Source organism: Triticum dicoccoides, chromosome 3A, assembly GCF_002162155.2.
Source record: "Triticum dicoccoides isolate Atlit2015 ecotype Zavitan chromosome 3A, WEW_v2.0, whole genome shotgun sequence".
NCBI classification, from domain to species: Eukaryota; Viridiplantae; Streptophyta; class Magnoliopsida; order Poales; family Poaceae; genus Triticum; species Triticum dicoccoides.
This window is the reverse complement of record NC_041384.1, coordinates 702,949,672-702,966,596: the sequence shown is the minus strand read 5'-3', so window position 1 is coordinate 702,966,596 and position 16,925 is coordinate 702,949,672. Positions and strand designations below refer to the sequence as shown.

The following is a 16,925-nucleotide window of genomic DNA, read 5'->3' as shown; positions in this document are numbered from 1 at the left end:
TAGCCGGCTTCCCCTGGCCCTTCTGAAAAAATTACGAGCCCGTCCGACTCTCAAGAATCCAAGACATGGGGCCGCCTTCCCCTTGCCGACTGTCACCCAGGCCGGCTTTCGGAAGGCGGCCCTACTTCGAGAAGCCGGCCGCGAGGAGGCCGACTTCGAGAAGCCGGCCGCGAGGAGGCCGACTCCAAGAAGCCGGCTACCACAAAGCGGTCGAGACCGTACCCTCAAAGTTTGCATCCACATAACGGCGGTGCGACGGGGCATGGCTACAGTAAAGCCTGCCACCCCCGAATCCCGGAGCACGCCTGGCACAGTGCGTCGTCGGAGTGGGCATGACCCGTCCGGCGCGGCACTGTTGCCATGTTGACCCTGATGTCACCCCGACGGGCCGCCAGCGCGGCCCACGGGCGGTGGGCCTCTTCGGGCAGAGAGACACCCGAAGGCGGCCACGCCTCCCCCAGTCGGCCCAAGACGGAGCCGGCTCCCTGCAGCCGGCTTGCCGCCTCCCTCGAAGGAGACGCCCCATTAAGGAGACAAGACGCGGTGAGGCTACAGCGATCGCCCGCCAGGCGGCGGCACTGTAGCCACGCCTACCACGACGAAGCCCACGTCACCAAGATGGAGCAACAGTAACCAGCCGCCGACCAGGTCCTGGATAGTGGGGCCTGCCTGTCGACCAAGGGGCCGGCAGCCGGCGGGGCCCACCAGTCGGCGGGCCCCAGCAGCCGGTGCAGAAGCCGACGAGCGCAGTCACAGACGGCTGGGCCCCGTGCCCGGTCGGATTACCATTGTACCCCCGGGGGTAGGCCTATATAAACCCCCCGGAACACCCATGCAAAGGGTTTGACCCCCAGCTAGTTTTAGACACCTCACAAGGAGAAGAAGCAAGCTAGCCGCGCCCCTCTTCCTCCTCCCACCGAACAGCTCAAGGAGCATTGTGTAGCTACTCGTCCATCTAGTGATCATGCGGAGACCCCGCAGAGCAGCAGTAGGGGTGTTATCTCCGCGGAGAGCCCCGAAGCTGGGTAAGATTCGCCGGCGTGCATGTCTTCGCCTCACCCCATTTTCAGGCACCGGCGACGTCTTACTGGCTCCCACTATGATAAGCCACCCGTTGGCATATGTCGCACCTACCACCCGACACCCACAAAGGAGAATAAGCACAAAAGGACACTTGAATTGGATGGAGTTTGCAAGGTCTGTGGAAATGCATTCCATGCTACAGTAGCCTGCACAAAGCAAAGAGCACTCAGAGAGGAAATGAGGAAATACTGGAATCTGCCAGATGAAAAATCTCTCATGGCCTTTTCCCCCGAGTGGCTGTTACAAAGCTTAAGTTTGTGTTCAGGAGATATGAGAGAAAAATTCCTACTTGTTTTGTGGAGATCTTGGCATTTGAGGGATGATGCCATTCACAGTAAAGGAGAAGCTTCTATCAGAGATTCGGTGTTGTTTTTAAAATCCTACTGGGAGTGCTTGAACTCTGAAATCCCTGCTGTAAATGATAGTAAAGGTAAACAGAAACTGCATGAAATTTCAGTGCCAGCTCCTAGTATCCCTCGACTTGACACTGGCTGGACAAAACCTCCTGAGAAGTACATTAAAATCAACGTTGATGCGTCCTTCATACCCTCCTTGGGTTTAACTGCTGTGGGTGCCATTGGTAGAGACAGTTTGGGTGTTGTTTTATTCTCGGCAGGCTGTCGTTTTCAGGGTTGCACGGATGCGGAGGAATCTGAAGCTTGGGCACTGTCCTTTGGACTAAGACAAGCTAGCAATTTGTCACTAAACCATATTCTGGTGGAATCTAACTGCTCTGCCGTGGTGTCTGCAGTTTCTGACGGCAACATTAGCAGAACCAGGTGGTGGGCAAGCTATGAGAAGTCAAAGAGATTGATGAGAGGTTTTGAGTCTTGTAATGTGACCAAAACTTATAGGGAGTGCAATGTGGCCGCACATAAGTTAGCTACGTATGCTAGAATCCAGGGTGATTTTCTTTTCTTAGCTGATGTGCCACATAGTGTGAAACATGTAATCATGTCCGACTGTATACCTGGATAAATGAAATGCAAGGCTTCCTTTATCCTCAAAAAAAAAACCTAATAGGAAAACTATCCTGAAAAAAAAACGAACCGAACCAATTTTGTGGTTTTTGGTTTCGGTATGGTACGCTCTTTCCATACCGTTTTAATTTTTTTTTAATTTTATATAACCAAAACTCGATGGTTAACCGAATTAACCAAAGTGAAATTATATTTATAATTCTTGAGGTGAACAAGCATACAAGTACTCATTTTCTTTGTACTGGAGACATATTTCGTGCTAAGCACATCCATTTTTCTTGTAACATAGTCATTCTTCTCTTGGAAAGAATGCTAGGTACATACATAACCATCAAGGCATGAATCCATGCATGAATATATCTCTACTATTAAAGGGGGATCAAACGTCGTGATGGTTCGACCTCGTTCGATCCCCACCCCCTTCGTACGACAACCATCACGCAATGGGCCACGGCCGCAGCATCCCAAAACTCAAAGGCCAACTCAGCCCACATACAAGATCCACAGCAAAAAAAAAGACAATTCGGCTCAACCCACGAACGAGGCCCATCGATCAACAAACCAGCCAAAAAACAGTTCAGCTCAACCCACGAACGAGGTCCATCGGCAAAAATCAAACCACCTGCGAGCTCCATCGACCCACTAACGCACGTCTCCAGGGAGAGAAATGCCAGTTCTTCCTCGCGTACGAGCTCCATCGACCCACGGACGCACTACGTCAAGGAGAGAATCGCCGGTTCACTCGCCATTCGGCCACATCGTTCTCACGTGAGTTGTGTGAGCGCAGCCTCTGCTGCCATCAAGCTCTGATCTCCTGCATGCTGAACCGCAACCTCGGCGCCCCTGAACCAGAACCTGCGCTCGACGGCTGTTGCTGTGTCTATCTCCTGATGTCGCCGCTACATCCTCTTGCCATCATCTTCACAGTTCTTCACCTACCGTCTTCTGCCTCTCCGACGGCAAAGGACTGAGATCCACCTTTGTTATGTTCGATGGGTGCCCACCATGCCCTAGGTTTGCCACCTCAACTGTTTCAGCAAATTTTTTTACATCAGAAAGATACTAAACTCCTGTTCAGAACTTCATGATGTGACCTCAAAAATATAGCGGTACTCAGATTGCATCTTTAAGTCCTACTCCAAGTACATTGAACAAAGCATGCATGATTTTAAGCTATGTACCAGCTACCAAATTATGAAGGTGCTTCATTAGGCTCATCAACTTCTGGGAATTAATACATGAAACAAATGTATAATGTGTGCTAATGTGGACGGGTGTGACATGGCATCTCAAACTTGTCTTTGCAGCAAGTCCACTCTATGCAAATGAATGTAAGCAAATGTAACAAAGTTAAAAAATTTAAGAATTGATGCCATGAGATTGACATGCTTTTCACCCAATTTCATATTGTAGACACCTGTTCAGTTGCCAGACTTAAGTTCATATTGAAGACCCCTATTCCATAAAGAATATTGCTAAATCCTCTTAATTACAGTACAATACAGTTATAAATATTTCTCTCACGGTCAGCTCTACGTTGCATTGTCTAGAGCTAACGCGAAGAGGAACATTAAGATTCTCGCCATCAAGGACAACGGCAAGGGTAAAGGCAAGGATAAGGGCAAGGGCAAGGAACAAAGCAAGATTTCAAAGAAGTGGAAAATATTTGAACCCTTATTAACGACCATGAAGAACATAGCCTACAAGGAAGTCCTTAGCACATGAAGTCACCAGATCAAATTATAACAACTCAGGTAAAGTATGTTCAATTCTGCATTCCTATTGTAGATCTTAATGCACACTAACCTGAGTTTGTGAGCATAATCAGTCTTCAGAAACCATGAGTATTCCTTTCGCTACATCTCCCCATTCTATACTTGGTCGAATATGCATCTGTTTAAGCTAGAAATAACAACAGACAGCATGAAATTGCAAACAGATTAAGGATGAAGATGCTTGGACAATGACTTGCTACAGAAGAACAAAAATACTAAGGTGTCGTATTTCTTTCTAAGACATACGCTTTTTAATATGGTAAGAACCTGAGGCATCTAATATCATATACTCTCTCCTTCCCAAAATCTTAGGCGCGTAAGTTTTTGCACGCAGTCCCAAAATCTAAGGCGCAGATGCCTTTCTCTGTCTCATTCAGTTGCAACAACCACTCACGGTCGCTATTTTTTTGGAAACAAAAACAAATCTCTGGCTGGGTCTTTCGTTGATTCCTACATCTCAACAGCATGTATGATGGTTCAAGTAACAATTAAACTGCGCTGATTTTCATGCTGGCTACTAATAATACGCCTAAGAATATGGGAAGGAGGGAGTAGCAATTAAAAAACTGACTTAAACTTCAGTTCCATAGAATCTCTCGTTGGAAATACATGGATAAGGAACTATGTATCTGATAATTTACGAAGAACCCAAATTCGAGCTGAATTTGCCATTAGTGAGCTCCTCATATCTCTATTATTAAAGGATGAGTCTTTCAAGACAATAGATACCTCGATATGAACAAAAGGAACATAATCTGTTCGTCTGCTTTTTTTCTGTAGCTCTGTGATAAGATTTAGCACGCATGTGTCCTTAAATTCAGGCCTCAAAATTCATTGCAGACTGTGATTCCAAAGTGCCAAGTGCAGGATTAGAAACATCAACCCTTAAGCTATTCAGCAAGAGCATTGTGGTGACTGGAGAATGAGTCATATTAGACCCTGAATACAAGCATCGCTAATCTACAAAATGGCAAGGACCTCGGAATGGAAGCTTTCGCAATACCACAATAGCGCGTTATGCTGAGCTCATTTGCCAAAAGATGCAGACCGAGCTTTGCGCTCGTTTTTTACAATTGTTACATCAGTATGAATGTGATCATTGGACAGTGCTGACTTTTATGTCAGGTTACCTTGCATAAATATGTATGATTCCCCGTTGTGTTTTGCTTTGTTGAAATGCATTGTGTGTGTACAATTGGAATTTGGTCAGCATTGGAAGGTTGACTCTCCAGGAAGAGGAAGCTAAGCCTCCTTGACCAGAGTTTTTTTTCTTCTTTTTTTGAAGTTTCAAGCCATGCCTTTTTGAATAGGAACGGCTAAAATTGTTTATAGAAAAACTATTAAGACCCACTTTTCTTGTTGTACTAAAACAAAGTTTTACTTATTTCTGCCCCTAAAAAAACTATATTTTTGGTATGCTAACTCATTTCAGGTGGTTAGACCTTCAAACGAGTTTATGGGAAACAGAACTGGCAAAAACTCTGTATCCAGACAACCCAAGAAAGGTTTTATCCTCATCTCACAAAATAAACTTAATCATAACCGTATACTGATTACTATACATCTAGCTATCTTTCAAACTGTGTATATATAAGATAGGTTCATTCTACCTCCAGATTTTTGCTTACCTCTAAGATCGAATTTCACCGGCGGTGCCAATCCAACAGAGCTACCAATGCAGGACGCGGAGGGAGAGACGAGAGCCGGCCGTGACGAGGTAAGATCCGTGGGCACCCTGATCCTGACGCATAGGGAGGGGAGCAGAGCTCGGTGGCGAAGAGAAGCAGTCGGCGTCGTGCTGCACCACGGAATCCACTCCTCGTCGATCTCCGCCCATCCGGCCGAGCACAGCTTGCGGCAGGGTCTCCAAAATGAGGAGTCCGATCCCGCCGGTGGATGCAGATCGAGCCCACCTCGCGCTGCACGGCGCGTGCCAGTCGCCGGGCGTTACCACCCGATGATTCGGACCGACGTGGCGTCATCGCGGCGGGGGCGCGGGGCAGGGAGCACCGCGTGGTGGATGCCGCTGCCCAGACTACACGCGTCTTCCTGCCCCCCGGATCTCGCCGGACAGCAGGGAGTGATGGGGGCGCAGTGTGGGAGCCTCGCCATGGCGCAGGTAGGCTGTAGGGACGGTTCGGAGGCGCGGGGTGGGAGGTTGGGCCGGGATGGGTGCCGTGCGCCATGATACGCCGGCGGCTGCACAGGGGAGCAGGGTGGGTCATGGGTGGCTAGCTGAATGGGAAAGGGGTGAGTAGCGAGGAGAAAGAGACTGAGAGTGCTAGCTGTAGCAGAATTGTTTTTGTCACACGGCTCTATAATTTTTTTTATTTATATTAGTGTATATTATGCGAAATTTCTTTTGGAGGCCGAGCTCCATGGAGATTTCGAAATCCAAAATTCAAAATTCTTGAAAAATCATATTTTTACATTCAAACAAATTCTGAAAAAAAATATAGAAATAGATGAAGGCATAGTGCACAAGTATGTAAATTTTGAGGACAAAATACGTTGAAATGTGGGCTGTGCAAAAAATACAAATTTGTTGTTTTTTAACACATGATATGATTCATCCTCCCCGATCATCAATTTGTCCTTTTTGTACAGGTCGCACGTATTTTATCCTTAAATTTTACACACATACGCCTCACATCATTGTTTACTTGTACGAAAAAGTTCAGAACTGAAATTTTTGAATTTTGTTTTTTTTCAAAAAAAGGCCTCCATGGAGGCCGAGAGCCAAAACGCCATTCTCTGTATATTATAGCATAAGAAACTGAGGTATTTGGACGGTCTGTCGGGGCTACCAAATATCTTGGCTAGACTAGAACAAATCTTGTTTTGCATATTCTAGATGTCTGTCATTTTAACCTTTTTAGTCTGCATGCTGTATATGAATATATTATAGTACTCCCCGCAAAGAAAAAGAATAAATGATAGTACTATATTTAAATCATATTTGTATATATATTTCACTTTTTCAGAACGTGTCCATGCTAGATATGGATATTATTGACCATGAAAAAGAACCTACCAACAAGAGTCCGAAGGTGGTGTTGTTGGAAGAGATCAAAAACTCAGCAAGTTCTATACAACCTACCAACAAGAGTTCGAACTGACTGAAGAATCTCAGGGAAATAAACATAAAATTGAAGAGCCAAAAATTATAAAACTTAAGTCTAGGGCGGCATAGAAGGGTTCTTCTTTGATCAAGCTGTCTGTGCTGAATGGTGCTTTTTCGGTGAAGCCCTGGTTGCCACGCGGAGCTTGAAAACTTAGTCACACCGTGTCCTTTTCTAAAAACTATGTGTCAAAGACCAATAAGTGAGAGTTGATGGCAATGTACAAATGGTGGATCGAAGCTCTCAGTTTCATGGGGTTGGTCCCCTACCAATGTGTCACATCGTGCTCTGCTGTTTACATTTTTCATCATGTTCTCTCCAAATAAAATTTCAGCAAATGAATAATCTGATCAAAGTCTACAATGTGTTGGCTAGAAAATAAGACCATGTTCATAGATTTTTAATAAACTCTGACATTGTTTTGTTGTTGAAATGTACTCCATCAAAAGCACTCATATAAAATGTCCACTGTCGACTAATCTTTTCACATCATATTTCGTATTCCCATGGCAACGCACGGGCGTTCAACTAGTACTTATATATAGTTATATAATATGTGTATAAAAAGTATGTGTTTTGAGTCAAAATCTCTAATTATTATTATGTAATTTTCAAATTCGCGTCAACTCTAGTTATTATGGTATATACCGAAACCATACCTTGATAAATTGGTATATACCAAAACCAAACTCTATCTTAATTTTATTGTATTTACCGAAGTATTAATACCATACAAACCAGAAACCCATATAAACTGTACCATGTCAGCTGAATAAACCAAATGTAAATACTTACCAAATGCACTATAATTGGTGTTATAAGCGCCGAATATTGCACAGATGAGGACCTTATAGTAATGTGAGATGCGGCTAATTTTTCTTATTAAGGATGATTGCGTGAAAATTACAAACGGCGCAAAGGCACCATGGTGTCCTTTTTCAAAAATCTATTTTCTACAGCACAAAAAAATTTGATTTTTTTTTGTAGAAACACACAGAGATGTATACTATGTATGTGCAAAGTTTCACAACATTTTACGTACAAAAAAAGACCAATATGTATTTTCAACTGGGCCGCCTTTTTTCATTTTTGGCCGGAATTTTGTTGTTTGTACAGATTACAATTTACATTTTTCAAAAAAAAAATCATGGATCCATAGTTAACACATATAAGTTTTCACAGAATTTTTTTGGAACTTCTAAATATGTTTTCTTAAATTCACAAAAGCAGGCACCATGGTGCCCGGGCACCACTGGTTCGCACTCTGAATTGCCACACTTTTTAAGCAATTCCATTGTAACGTGTTGGTATTATTAATGTCATACTGAGGAAAACTACATCTCTTAATATTAACACATATGCATATATTTTGGCGCATTTGCTTTTCGTCGGGCAACTGAGAATGTTTCTCTATTCAGTCGATTCTGGGCGCGGCAATGCAAGCGATTAGGCCCATGGAGGTGGGCAGGTCGGGGTGAGGAAGAACGATTGGGCTGGGTTGGAGATGCAAGAAGAGGAGGAGCTTCTAGCGGAACGGACTGAAATTTTTAGAATAAATTCAGGCAACTGTTTTATGGGTGCTTCTTTGTTTTACCACTGCATTTTATAGGCAGGCTTGCTGGCGGCGTGATGCCATGACTCGAGTAAAAAGTTCACTGGTAATAAAGAGTTGGGTTGCTTAGAAATTTCGTGTTTCTAATTCTTGTGGCAGCCAAGTGCCCCTATTTTTAGAATTCCGTTTCAGTCTGGCACTCCCAGCACATTTTTTCTTTGACGGTTGCATTCCCAGCACAATTCATATGAGCCAAGAAAGGTGTCACGACATTTTTTTTTTTTGAAAGAGTGTGCCATGGCAATTTGCCATAACTAAAATAGCATTTTAAGCATTTTTCTTTACCGTTACATCTTAAGCATTTTGACCTGTGGTTTGCCCCTGCTTCGAAAATTCCCGCAGGGTCGTCAGTGCGTAGCCACACTTTGTAGCCCGACATGTCGAAGCACCGCTCCGTTTGCTCCGCCACGCCCACCACAAAGCCGAGGCCTTTGATGAGCACATCGGCAGTGTGGTGCATCCATGCATGCGCGGGTACGACCACCAGTGACAGAGGGACTAGAAATGGCATGGAGACAGGATCGCCTGGGCCTGCCGGAGCCACGACTGACGAGAGAGGGAGAACCCCGTCGACATGGCTTTGCCGCGGGAAACCATACAATCTCGAATCACCTTGGAGTTGTAGAGAACCAGGGAGTCCTCATGGTAGAACACACAGATTGACATGTCCAGAGGGTTGATATCGAACTCGGCGTGGAGCTAGCGCCGTGACCGCCGACACCAGATCCACAACATGGGCTGGTGCCAGTGATTAGCACGACAAACAACACATGCGAGCTCATCCTCCATCCTTACGAGGTCAATAGATTGTTTTTAGGGGTACGAGGTCAATAGATGACTCCATGAAGCAAGTCTCCACCATGTTGTCTACTACCAGCGAACGGGCCGGACCACCTGACTCCAGGGCCTGGCTAGCCGGGGGAGGGCACGGAGGCGATGGGGGAAGCGTCGTGGGTTCCACCGATTGACCAGGAAGCTGTGGCGAAGTGTCGGCGGTGGGCGTGAAGATTGGGCGAGTTGGGAGGGGCTGCGAGGCCTCGTGCAACCCCTGGAGATATTACCATCACCGCTGCACCGCACACAACATGGTAGGTTGGTGCAGTCCGCAGAGATATGCTCTGGATCACCGCAATTGTAGCAGCACCCGTAGAACTCGACCGGGATGCGTGACCGCAGCACGCGCGAGGTGGGGAGGACGCGTCGCCTCCTTGGAGGGAATGGGGCCAGGGCGTGGCTCCTGTGCTTCCCGCCGCGCTTGGATTGCTAGGCCGCCTCGCCGGCCGGCCGCTCGCGGATGGGACCAGGCTCGCCACCCTGAACAATGGGTCCGAACGTCGTGCCCACCTCCTATGGCACGATGACAGAGCGCATCACTGGTCGTGGGGGAGGAGGGGAGGGGGCCTCCGAGGACGAAACTACTGTATGGACGACAGTAGCCAGACGAACTGCGCACGATGGAGTATTCAACGGTGCTGTTCACTTTGACTCGACGAATGGACGGCTTGTTGCGCTCCATCGTGCGAAACTACTGTATGGACGACAGTGCGCACGATGGAGCACTCCTCCGAGGAAGACGTGGGAAGAGAGATGCAGGACGCGATGGCGCGAGGGGAGGGGGAGCGGCACCGCGCCATTTGCCTACAAATGCTCCATCTTTTAACTTGCCTGTATGAGGATTTTCACACCGTTGTATCGGTTGGAGCGAAGAGTAAAAATGAAAAGGGACTGACTACGGGTCAGTCGATTGAAAATTTAGTGTGGCTGGCCACTGTCACGCGCGATATTTATTCGCTTCCGAGGAATTTGTACGCGCAGCATTGAGCAGTGCACGTACACAACGTGCGTACGTATGTATCTGCACCAACACTGCTAGCCTTTTTTCTTTTTAAGATAAACCAACACTGCTAGCTAGCTACCTTCCTCTTCCTCATTTTTCTTTTCTTTTGGATCGGAGGACGGAGCCTTCAAACACATGGATGGATGCATTTCACATACTGTACATGACTAGTTGCAAAAAAGTATCGTACTACGTCACTTTAAGTATCTGTACGCACATGCACTTCCTCCCATCGATCGAGGGTAGCTAAATTAATGCATTTCAATCTAGTAACCAGCCATGCATGTTAGTCGACTGAAAATTAAATTTGGGTTAGTTGACTGATGCAAATTAAAACAAAAAGTGAAAAAACTTCATACAATTCACACATAAATTGTACTTTTTTATAGCATGCAAGAATGCACATATAATAATTGAAAGAAAATAAAATAGAACTAAAACTAAACCAAAATTTGCACACAATTTAGAAAGAAATTGCACTTTTTAAATATGCAAGAATAAGCTTTCTAATAGGAAAGAATTAGTGGCTTTGGTATTGCCCTTATAGAAAAAAAATGTAAGGAAGAATGAATTAGTGACATTGGTATTACCATTTAAGAAGAAAAAAAAGAAAAAAAAATTAATGTAAAAATTTGCACAAAATTTATACAAAATAATGTGTGTTTTATAATATGTAAGAATAAGTGTATAATAGTGCAATTTCTGTGAAAAGGAAGTTCCCTAAGAAGAAATCGATTAATGGTTTGGTATTACCCTTAAAGAACAAAGAAAATAAAATAAAAAGTAAAACAAAATCAAAATAATGAAGTTTTTCTAAGGAAGAATGAATTAGTGGCATTGTTATTACCCTTCCAGAAGAAAGGAAATGAAAAAATTGCACATAATTTACACATAAATTGCACTTTTTGTAATATGCGATAATAAACTTGTAATAGTGAATTTTTCGCCAAAAGGAAATTTTCTAAGAAAGAATTAAAGAAGAAATACAATAAACCAAAAACTAAAACTAAATAAGAATGATGAATTTTCACAGTTAATTGTAGTTTACACTCATTTGTGTAATAGTTGTGTCTATACATTCATATAAAAACAAACCGACCAAAAAAAATCAAAAACACATACAAATGTCAAAAATTAATTTGAACCGTATCTCATATCAATGGTACATCCCAGTCTCACACATATGCACGAAACACAACACACACACACGGGCGCATAAAAAACTAACATGCAGAAAAAGAAAAGATAAAAAAAGGTGGGGCCTATACAGAGGCATGAAGGCATGGCACCGCATGTAGCCATGCATACAGCTAGCAATAATGCTAAACATACAAAGACTTACACGCTGACTAGGATTTTTTTCATCTACTAACCAATCATAAACTTGACCCCCCTCCCCCTATTTTCAGGGGGTGGGCCGCCTCGCCACCTATTGACCAATCAAATTAATCCTCTTTGTAAAACCTTGTAACTCGTTTGTATGTGTAGCATTACTCGTACAACTAGTCAAAGCCAATCTCGCATGCATGCATGCATATTTGGAGTAAAAAAAATCATACTGAACCAAAACGAAAAGGATTTTTATCATTTTTGCCACTAGTTGTGTCCCACTACTCAGTTTTGCCATTAAAAGTTACAACTACTCAAAAATGCCATCGATCCGTGAGATGTTTGCTCAAAAATGCCATCGTTCCGTTAGATGTTTTCTCAAAAATGCCATTAGACATCGTTATTTTCACATCAAACTCATTGACCATGTTATATGACAAAAATAAGCCTAGACCCACATGTCAGTTCTCTCTATCTCACAATGATAAGTGTGGCCCCACTTGTCAGGAGTAACCAAGCGAATAATTTTATAGAAAAATAAGAACGTCGTTGGGATCAAGTGGGCCCCACACTTTATTGTAGTAAGATAGAAGGAGAGCTGGCATGCTGGTTCATAGGTATTTATGTCATTATAACATAGCAAAAGAGATTTGAGATCACAATAATGGTGCCCAGTGGCATTTTTGAACACGTGTCTAACAAAGCAATGACATTTTTGAGCTGTTGAAATTCCTAGTGGCAAAACTGAGTAGTGGGATACAACCGATGGCATAAATGATAAAAACCCAAACGAAAAAGTCAGGTTATGTAGCTAAACTGAAATGAAAAACCGCCTGCACAAAAATGCTGGTATACTCGGACGATGTGGCCATGGAAAGAATCGTACCGCGGAATTTCTAGATGCTAGCATAGCAGAGCTACCCACTGCACATGGTGGACGGTGAGTAATCACTCCTTGCATTTCACTCTGCATCCCAAAAACAAGCAGGCATGCAGGCAGGCAGAGGTACCCCACGGCCAGCACCAACCATCTCATATCAGTTTTCCCATCTCCTCTCCCCATCACCTTTCCCATCTCGTCTCACGCAAGCCAAGCGCCACCTCTCCGGCTCCTCGTCCTCCTGCTCATACCCATCACCTTCCCCGTCCCACACGAGCTAAGCGCACACAGCAAGCGCCACAGATCCACGCCAGGAAGGAGTCCACCGGCTTCTCCGCCTCACCTCTCCGCGGCCCGAGGACATGGAGCGGCATGGCGCTGCGCTTGTCGCAGAGCGTCTTCGCCGCCGCGTCCGTCTTCGCCATGGTCTCCGGCATCGGCATCGGCTTCTCCAACCACGGCGCCTACTTGTACTACTCTATCGAAATGCTAATTCTTGTTTCCCTATAATGTCCTCCCTCTTTGTGTTTTTTCTGGCAAATCCATCAGCATCACTCAAGTAGCAAGCTATGTGAGTGTCCGTCTTGGTCTACTGGGTTTGATCTGGGTTTGGAGGACAAGGTTGGGTGACTTTTATACTCTTTCTTTCAAGAGAATTTTTTTGAGAATAAGGTAGAGACAAGCAGGGGACTGGTTCATTTCTTACAAGGATTCACATTTTTCACATGCTTGCAAGCTGAGCTCGCCCAAACAGTTTCCTGGCTTAAATCATAGGATCCTACACCTGCCTGAGAAAACATCATATATCAACCCTTAACCCTTATTTAGGAGAACTAGATGAGCCGGGTTTAACGCCAGTAGTGCTGAATCAGGAGGCCTCATCATTTGATAAACTTCGTTGAAACATATCTCCATGACTACCTTCAATGCTCTCATTAGTGTAACTGTTGTTCGACGAGCCAACCACCCAACTACTAGTCACCGGAAAAAAAGGAAATGAGACTTCATTGGGTGACTTCCTTATTCGAGTTCTAAGACGGATTTATGTAGTAGATTTTGTTCCATTACAGAGTTCATGCTTGTTTGCAGCAGGACTACAAACTTGACATCGTACATATTTATGTCGATAATATGGGGAGTTTACTTTAACTTGAGTGTTCTTTTTCATAACAAGAACTTTGAGTGTTCTGTCATCCTCTATTAATATTTCTGTGACTAGTGTTTTTTTTTCTTCTAAAATGCGAGCTGTACCAATTTAATTTTCCAATGGCATTTGGAATCCTGATTGTCAGCTGTGTCCAAATCTCTTGCTACCGTCTAGTATTCAAGTTGACCAAGTTAGGAAACATGTATGTTTTTGTTGAGGCCACCCTGCGAAGGGTTTATGATCTGGTAAAATGGTTTCTGGAATTGACGGGTAATTGATATTTGATCTCTCGCTAGAATTTTTCCAAGTAAACCTTCACTTGGTGCCATGTAGTCAGGGAGAACTCTGAACTGGGATGTTGAGGGGCCGGGATTAGTTTAAAGCTCAATTCCCCACAGGACGGGGCGAACAACAGCATACCATGTTCAAAAATGGAACCGGAATATTGGAAAATGTTTCTTTGTGTATGTGCTTTTGTGGGTGTATGTGCAATGCATGCATATGTTTTTCATCCAACCTACAGTTTTTTCTCCAATGATAATATTTTATTAGAATTGTTAAAATTTAGGTTTTATGTGTCATCACACCAAATGCTGGGGTGCGCCAATGATTTATATTTTCACTTCAAGTTCATGTCATTGAGACTATGAACCGCCTAAAGTCTTCAATTTCTTGTCTACTCTTCAGAATTGCTTGGACAGGTACTCAAGTGTGTTTTGTTAACATCATCTAACGAGCGTATTATGGTCTCCATTTATTTCAGCTACATGAATCTGGTGTTGATCCTCCAGCTGATGTGGAGTCTGTTCCTTGCTTGTGAGGATATCTTTGCTCTAAGGAATAAAAAGTATCTTCACACCCGGCATAATCTATTGTTCATTGTTTGCATTGACATGGTAAGTCGCTCACTTTGTCTCTTCTATTCTCCATGAGCTATGTCTGAATTAACTGAAGGCATGCACTGAAGCAATTGAACCAGATTTTTTTAATATTAGTTCGTACGAGAAAAGATGGGGAGCGTTTGCGCAGCGGTAAAACTGTTGCCTTGCGCGACCCTGCACAAGCGGAGCTGCGTGCACTGGGCAGTCCCTTTCTTTAGTTCTTACGAAAAATGAAATTCAGGATAAGCGCAACTGATGCTTCTCTATTGGCCAAGTTCTTGTTCTGCCTCCCTCTAAGAGAATAAGGTAGCTTTAAGAGATTTGTTGGCACAGGCTCTCCATCAAAATTAGCCAACGAATTGTCCATTTTAGTAAGAAATTTTAACAACCAATATGTTTTGCGTGACTTTTTGGTTAACCAGCGGTACAGTTTACCAAAGGTTCTTTTTCCCTGTTAGAAAGGCTGTCATTTCTCTCATCCAAAGTTGTTACATCTCACAAGCAGAGTCCAAATACCCTGTGAAATCATTTTTTTAGTCGAGTAGTTCTTGGAATCTTGAGCTAGCAAAGGCATATCTGAGTGATCATATCAATTCTGAATGTGTTGCAGGCCATGGCGATTCTCATTTTCACAGGAGCAAGTGCCTCTGCAGGCCTGACAATTTTGATCATGTGGGATATGAAGCTCTGCGGGGCATACCCGCGGCTGGCCTGCCGGCAGTTCGCGCTTTCGACCACCCTGGCGTTCATCACGTGGTTGTTGCAAGCTGCGTCTGCTTTCTCTGGGTTCCGGCTACTGGCTTCGTTCTTCTAGTGATCTCACGCACTCATAATCGCCGTCGCGACATGCTAAGTCAGGAGGGTAAATCACTCATAATCGCCGTCGCGACATGCTAAGTCAGGAGGGTAAATCGGTTGCAATGTGCACGCATCCTTCATCACTTGTTAGATAGATGGATTGTCTGTTTGATAGTAGCTCATCTTTATTCTAGGAGTCGATTATGAACGCCCTGTGGTCGAACAGTTACTGTTTAGATGATGTGGGATCATTAATATGGAGATAAGTCGTGATCGAAGGTACCTGAAAAATGCTCTGGTTGTTGTACAATGGAATTTCATATCTCTTCAAATGGCTGGGACCAACCATTTCTGGTTGCTTTGCATCCATAGCTATTTTTTATGCGCTTTGCGCAGTGAACAAGCCATTCTCTTGTTGCCGAGCAATGTACTCCTAAAAAGCACGGACACGGGGACGGAAAGACGGGGATACCCATACGGGATACGGGATACGGCATTTTTTAAAAACAGCCATTCGGGATACAGCGAGTATATATAAAATAAAATAAAAATATGCCATATAATATACAATTAAGACAGAAAATTAATGAGAAAGAGATCATAATAGAGGATAATGCCCCATTTGGTGTCTCTTTTATCAAGTGATGATTGATTGATCGTCATCCCCCCATGTCATGTTGTCATTGCAAGCTGCATCTATCTTGCAAAACACATCAAACACAGACACTACAGAAGATTAGAAGACAAGACATAATTGGAAGATAATGCAAGCATGAGCAGCAGCACCACCAGCATAAGCGGCAGCACAAGCAAGCATCAAGCCAGCAAGCAACATCCAGCAGCACAAGCAAATCTGAAGGATAAAAGAGGAAGAGGTTGAGGAAAGGGGAGAGGGGAGAAGCTGCTTGGTTACCTGCGAGGCTGGGGGTAGCACCAGCTATCGCCGGTCGAATCCAGGCGTCGCCGGCGGCGGCGGCGACGAGTCAAGGCGGAGGCGGCTTCGATCCAGGAGGCTGGCGGCGCGGGGAGGCTGGGAGGGAGCACCTCGTCCTTGAGACGAGAGCGTGCGGGAGTTCCTGCAAATAGGTTAGGTATACTGGGTTGGGCCGAGGCTATTTTGGGCCAGGCCGTGTCCCAAACGTATCCCGCACGTGTCCCAGCGTATCCCTGTGTTTTTTTTCCTTTTTTAAAATCGAAATTCGGGGGATACTGCAAAGTTCGCGTATCCCGGCATATCCTGGCATATCCCCGTATCCTGCCGTATCAGAACGGCAGTTCGGCACTTCCAGCCCTGTCCATGCTTTGTAGATGTACTCCCTCAGTCCCATAATATAAAATGTTTTTACAAGCTATGTTAGCTTGCGAAAATGTCTTACATTATGTATGGAACGAAGGGAGTAGATATGTAGTCCTTCTCGACATAATTAGAAATTCAAATACTAAAGATAGGAGAGTGGCTTTTCTACTCGTGGGTGTGCATA

General features: G+C 44.4%; 1 protein-coding gene and 1 long non-coding RNA gene across 2 annotated transcripts; one reads left to right on the top strand and one right to left on the bottom strand.

Moving 5' to 3' along the window:
• Nucleotides 1–5,513: 5,513 nt before the first annotated feature.
• LOC119272999 lies at nt 5,514–15,815 on the top strand. The gene is made up of 4 exons (XM_037554322.1): nt 5,514–5,957; nt 12,727–13,088; nt 14,529–14,661; nt 15,257–15,815. Exons 1-4 carry the CDS (start codon nt 5,514–5,516, stop codon nt 15,458–15,460), a joined length of 1,143 nt encoding a protein of 380 aa, XP_037410219.1. The 3' UTR covers nt 15,461–15,815.
• A 94-nt stretch (nt 15,816–15,909) lies between these two features.
• On the bottom strand, nt 15,910–16,727 carry LOC119270327. Its single transcript, XR_005134057.1, has 2 exons — nt 16,358–16,727; nt 15,910–16,140 (listed from the first exon to the last, which is right to left on the bottom strand). It is a non-coding gene; the product is annotated as an uncharacterized LOC119270327 (long non-coding RNA).
• Between the last annotated feature and the right edge of the window lie 198 nt (nt 16,728–16,925).

Bases quoted from the DNA above. Each gene is read 5' to 3' on its own strand.
- LOC119272999 (XM_037554322.1), top strand. From the start codon at position 5,514: ATGCAGGACGCGGAGGGAGAGACGAGAGCCGGCCGTGACGAGGTAAGA. The intron at 5,958-12,726 runs GTAGGCTGTAGG...AAAAACAAGCAG, and splicing joins GGAGCCTCGCCATGGCGCAG to GCATGCAGGCAGGCAGAGGT. The intron at 14,662-15,256 runs GTAAGTCGCTCA...AATGTGTTGCAG, and splicing joins TCATTGTTTGCATTGACATG to GCCATGGCGATTCTCATTTT.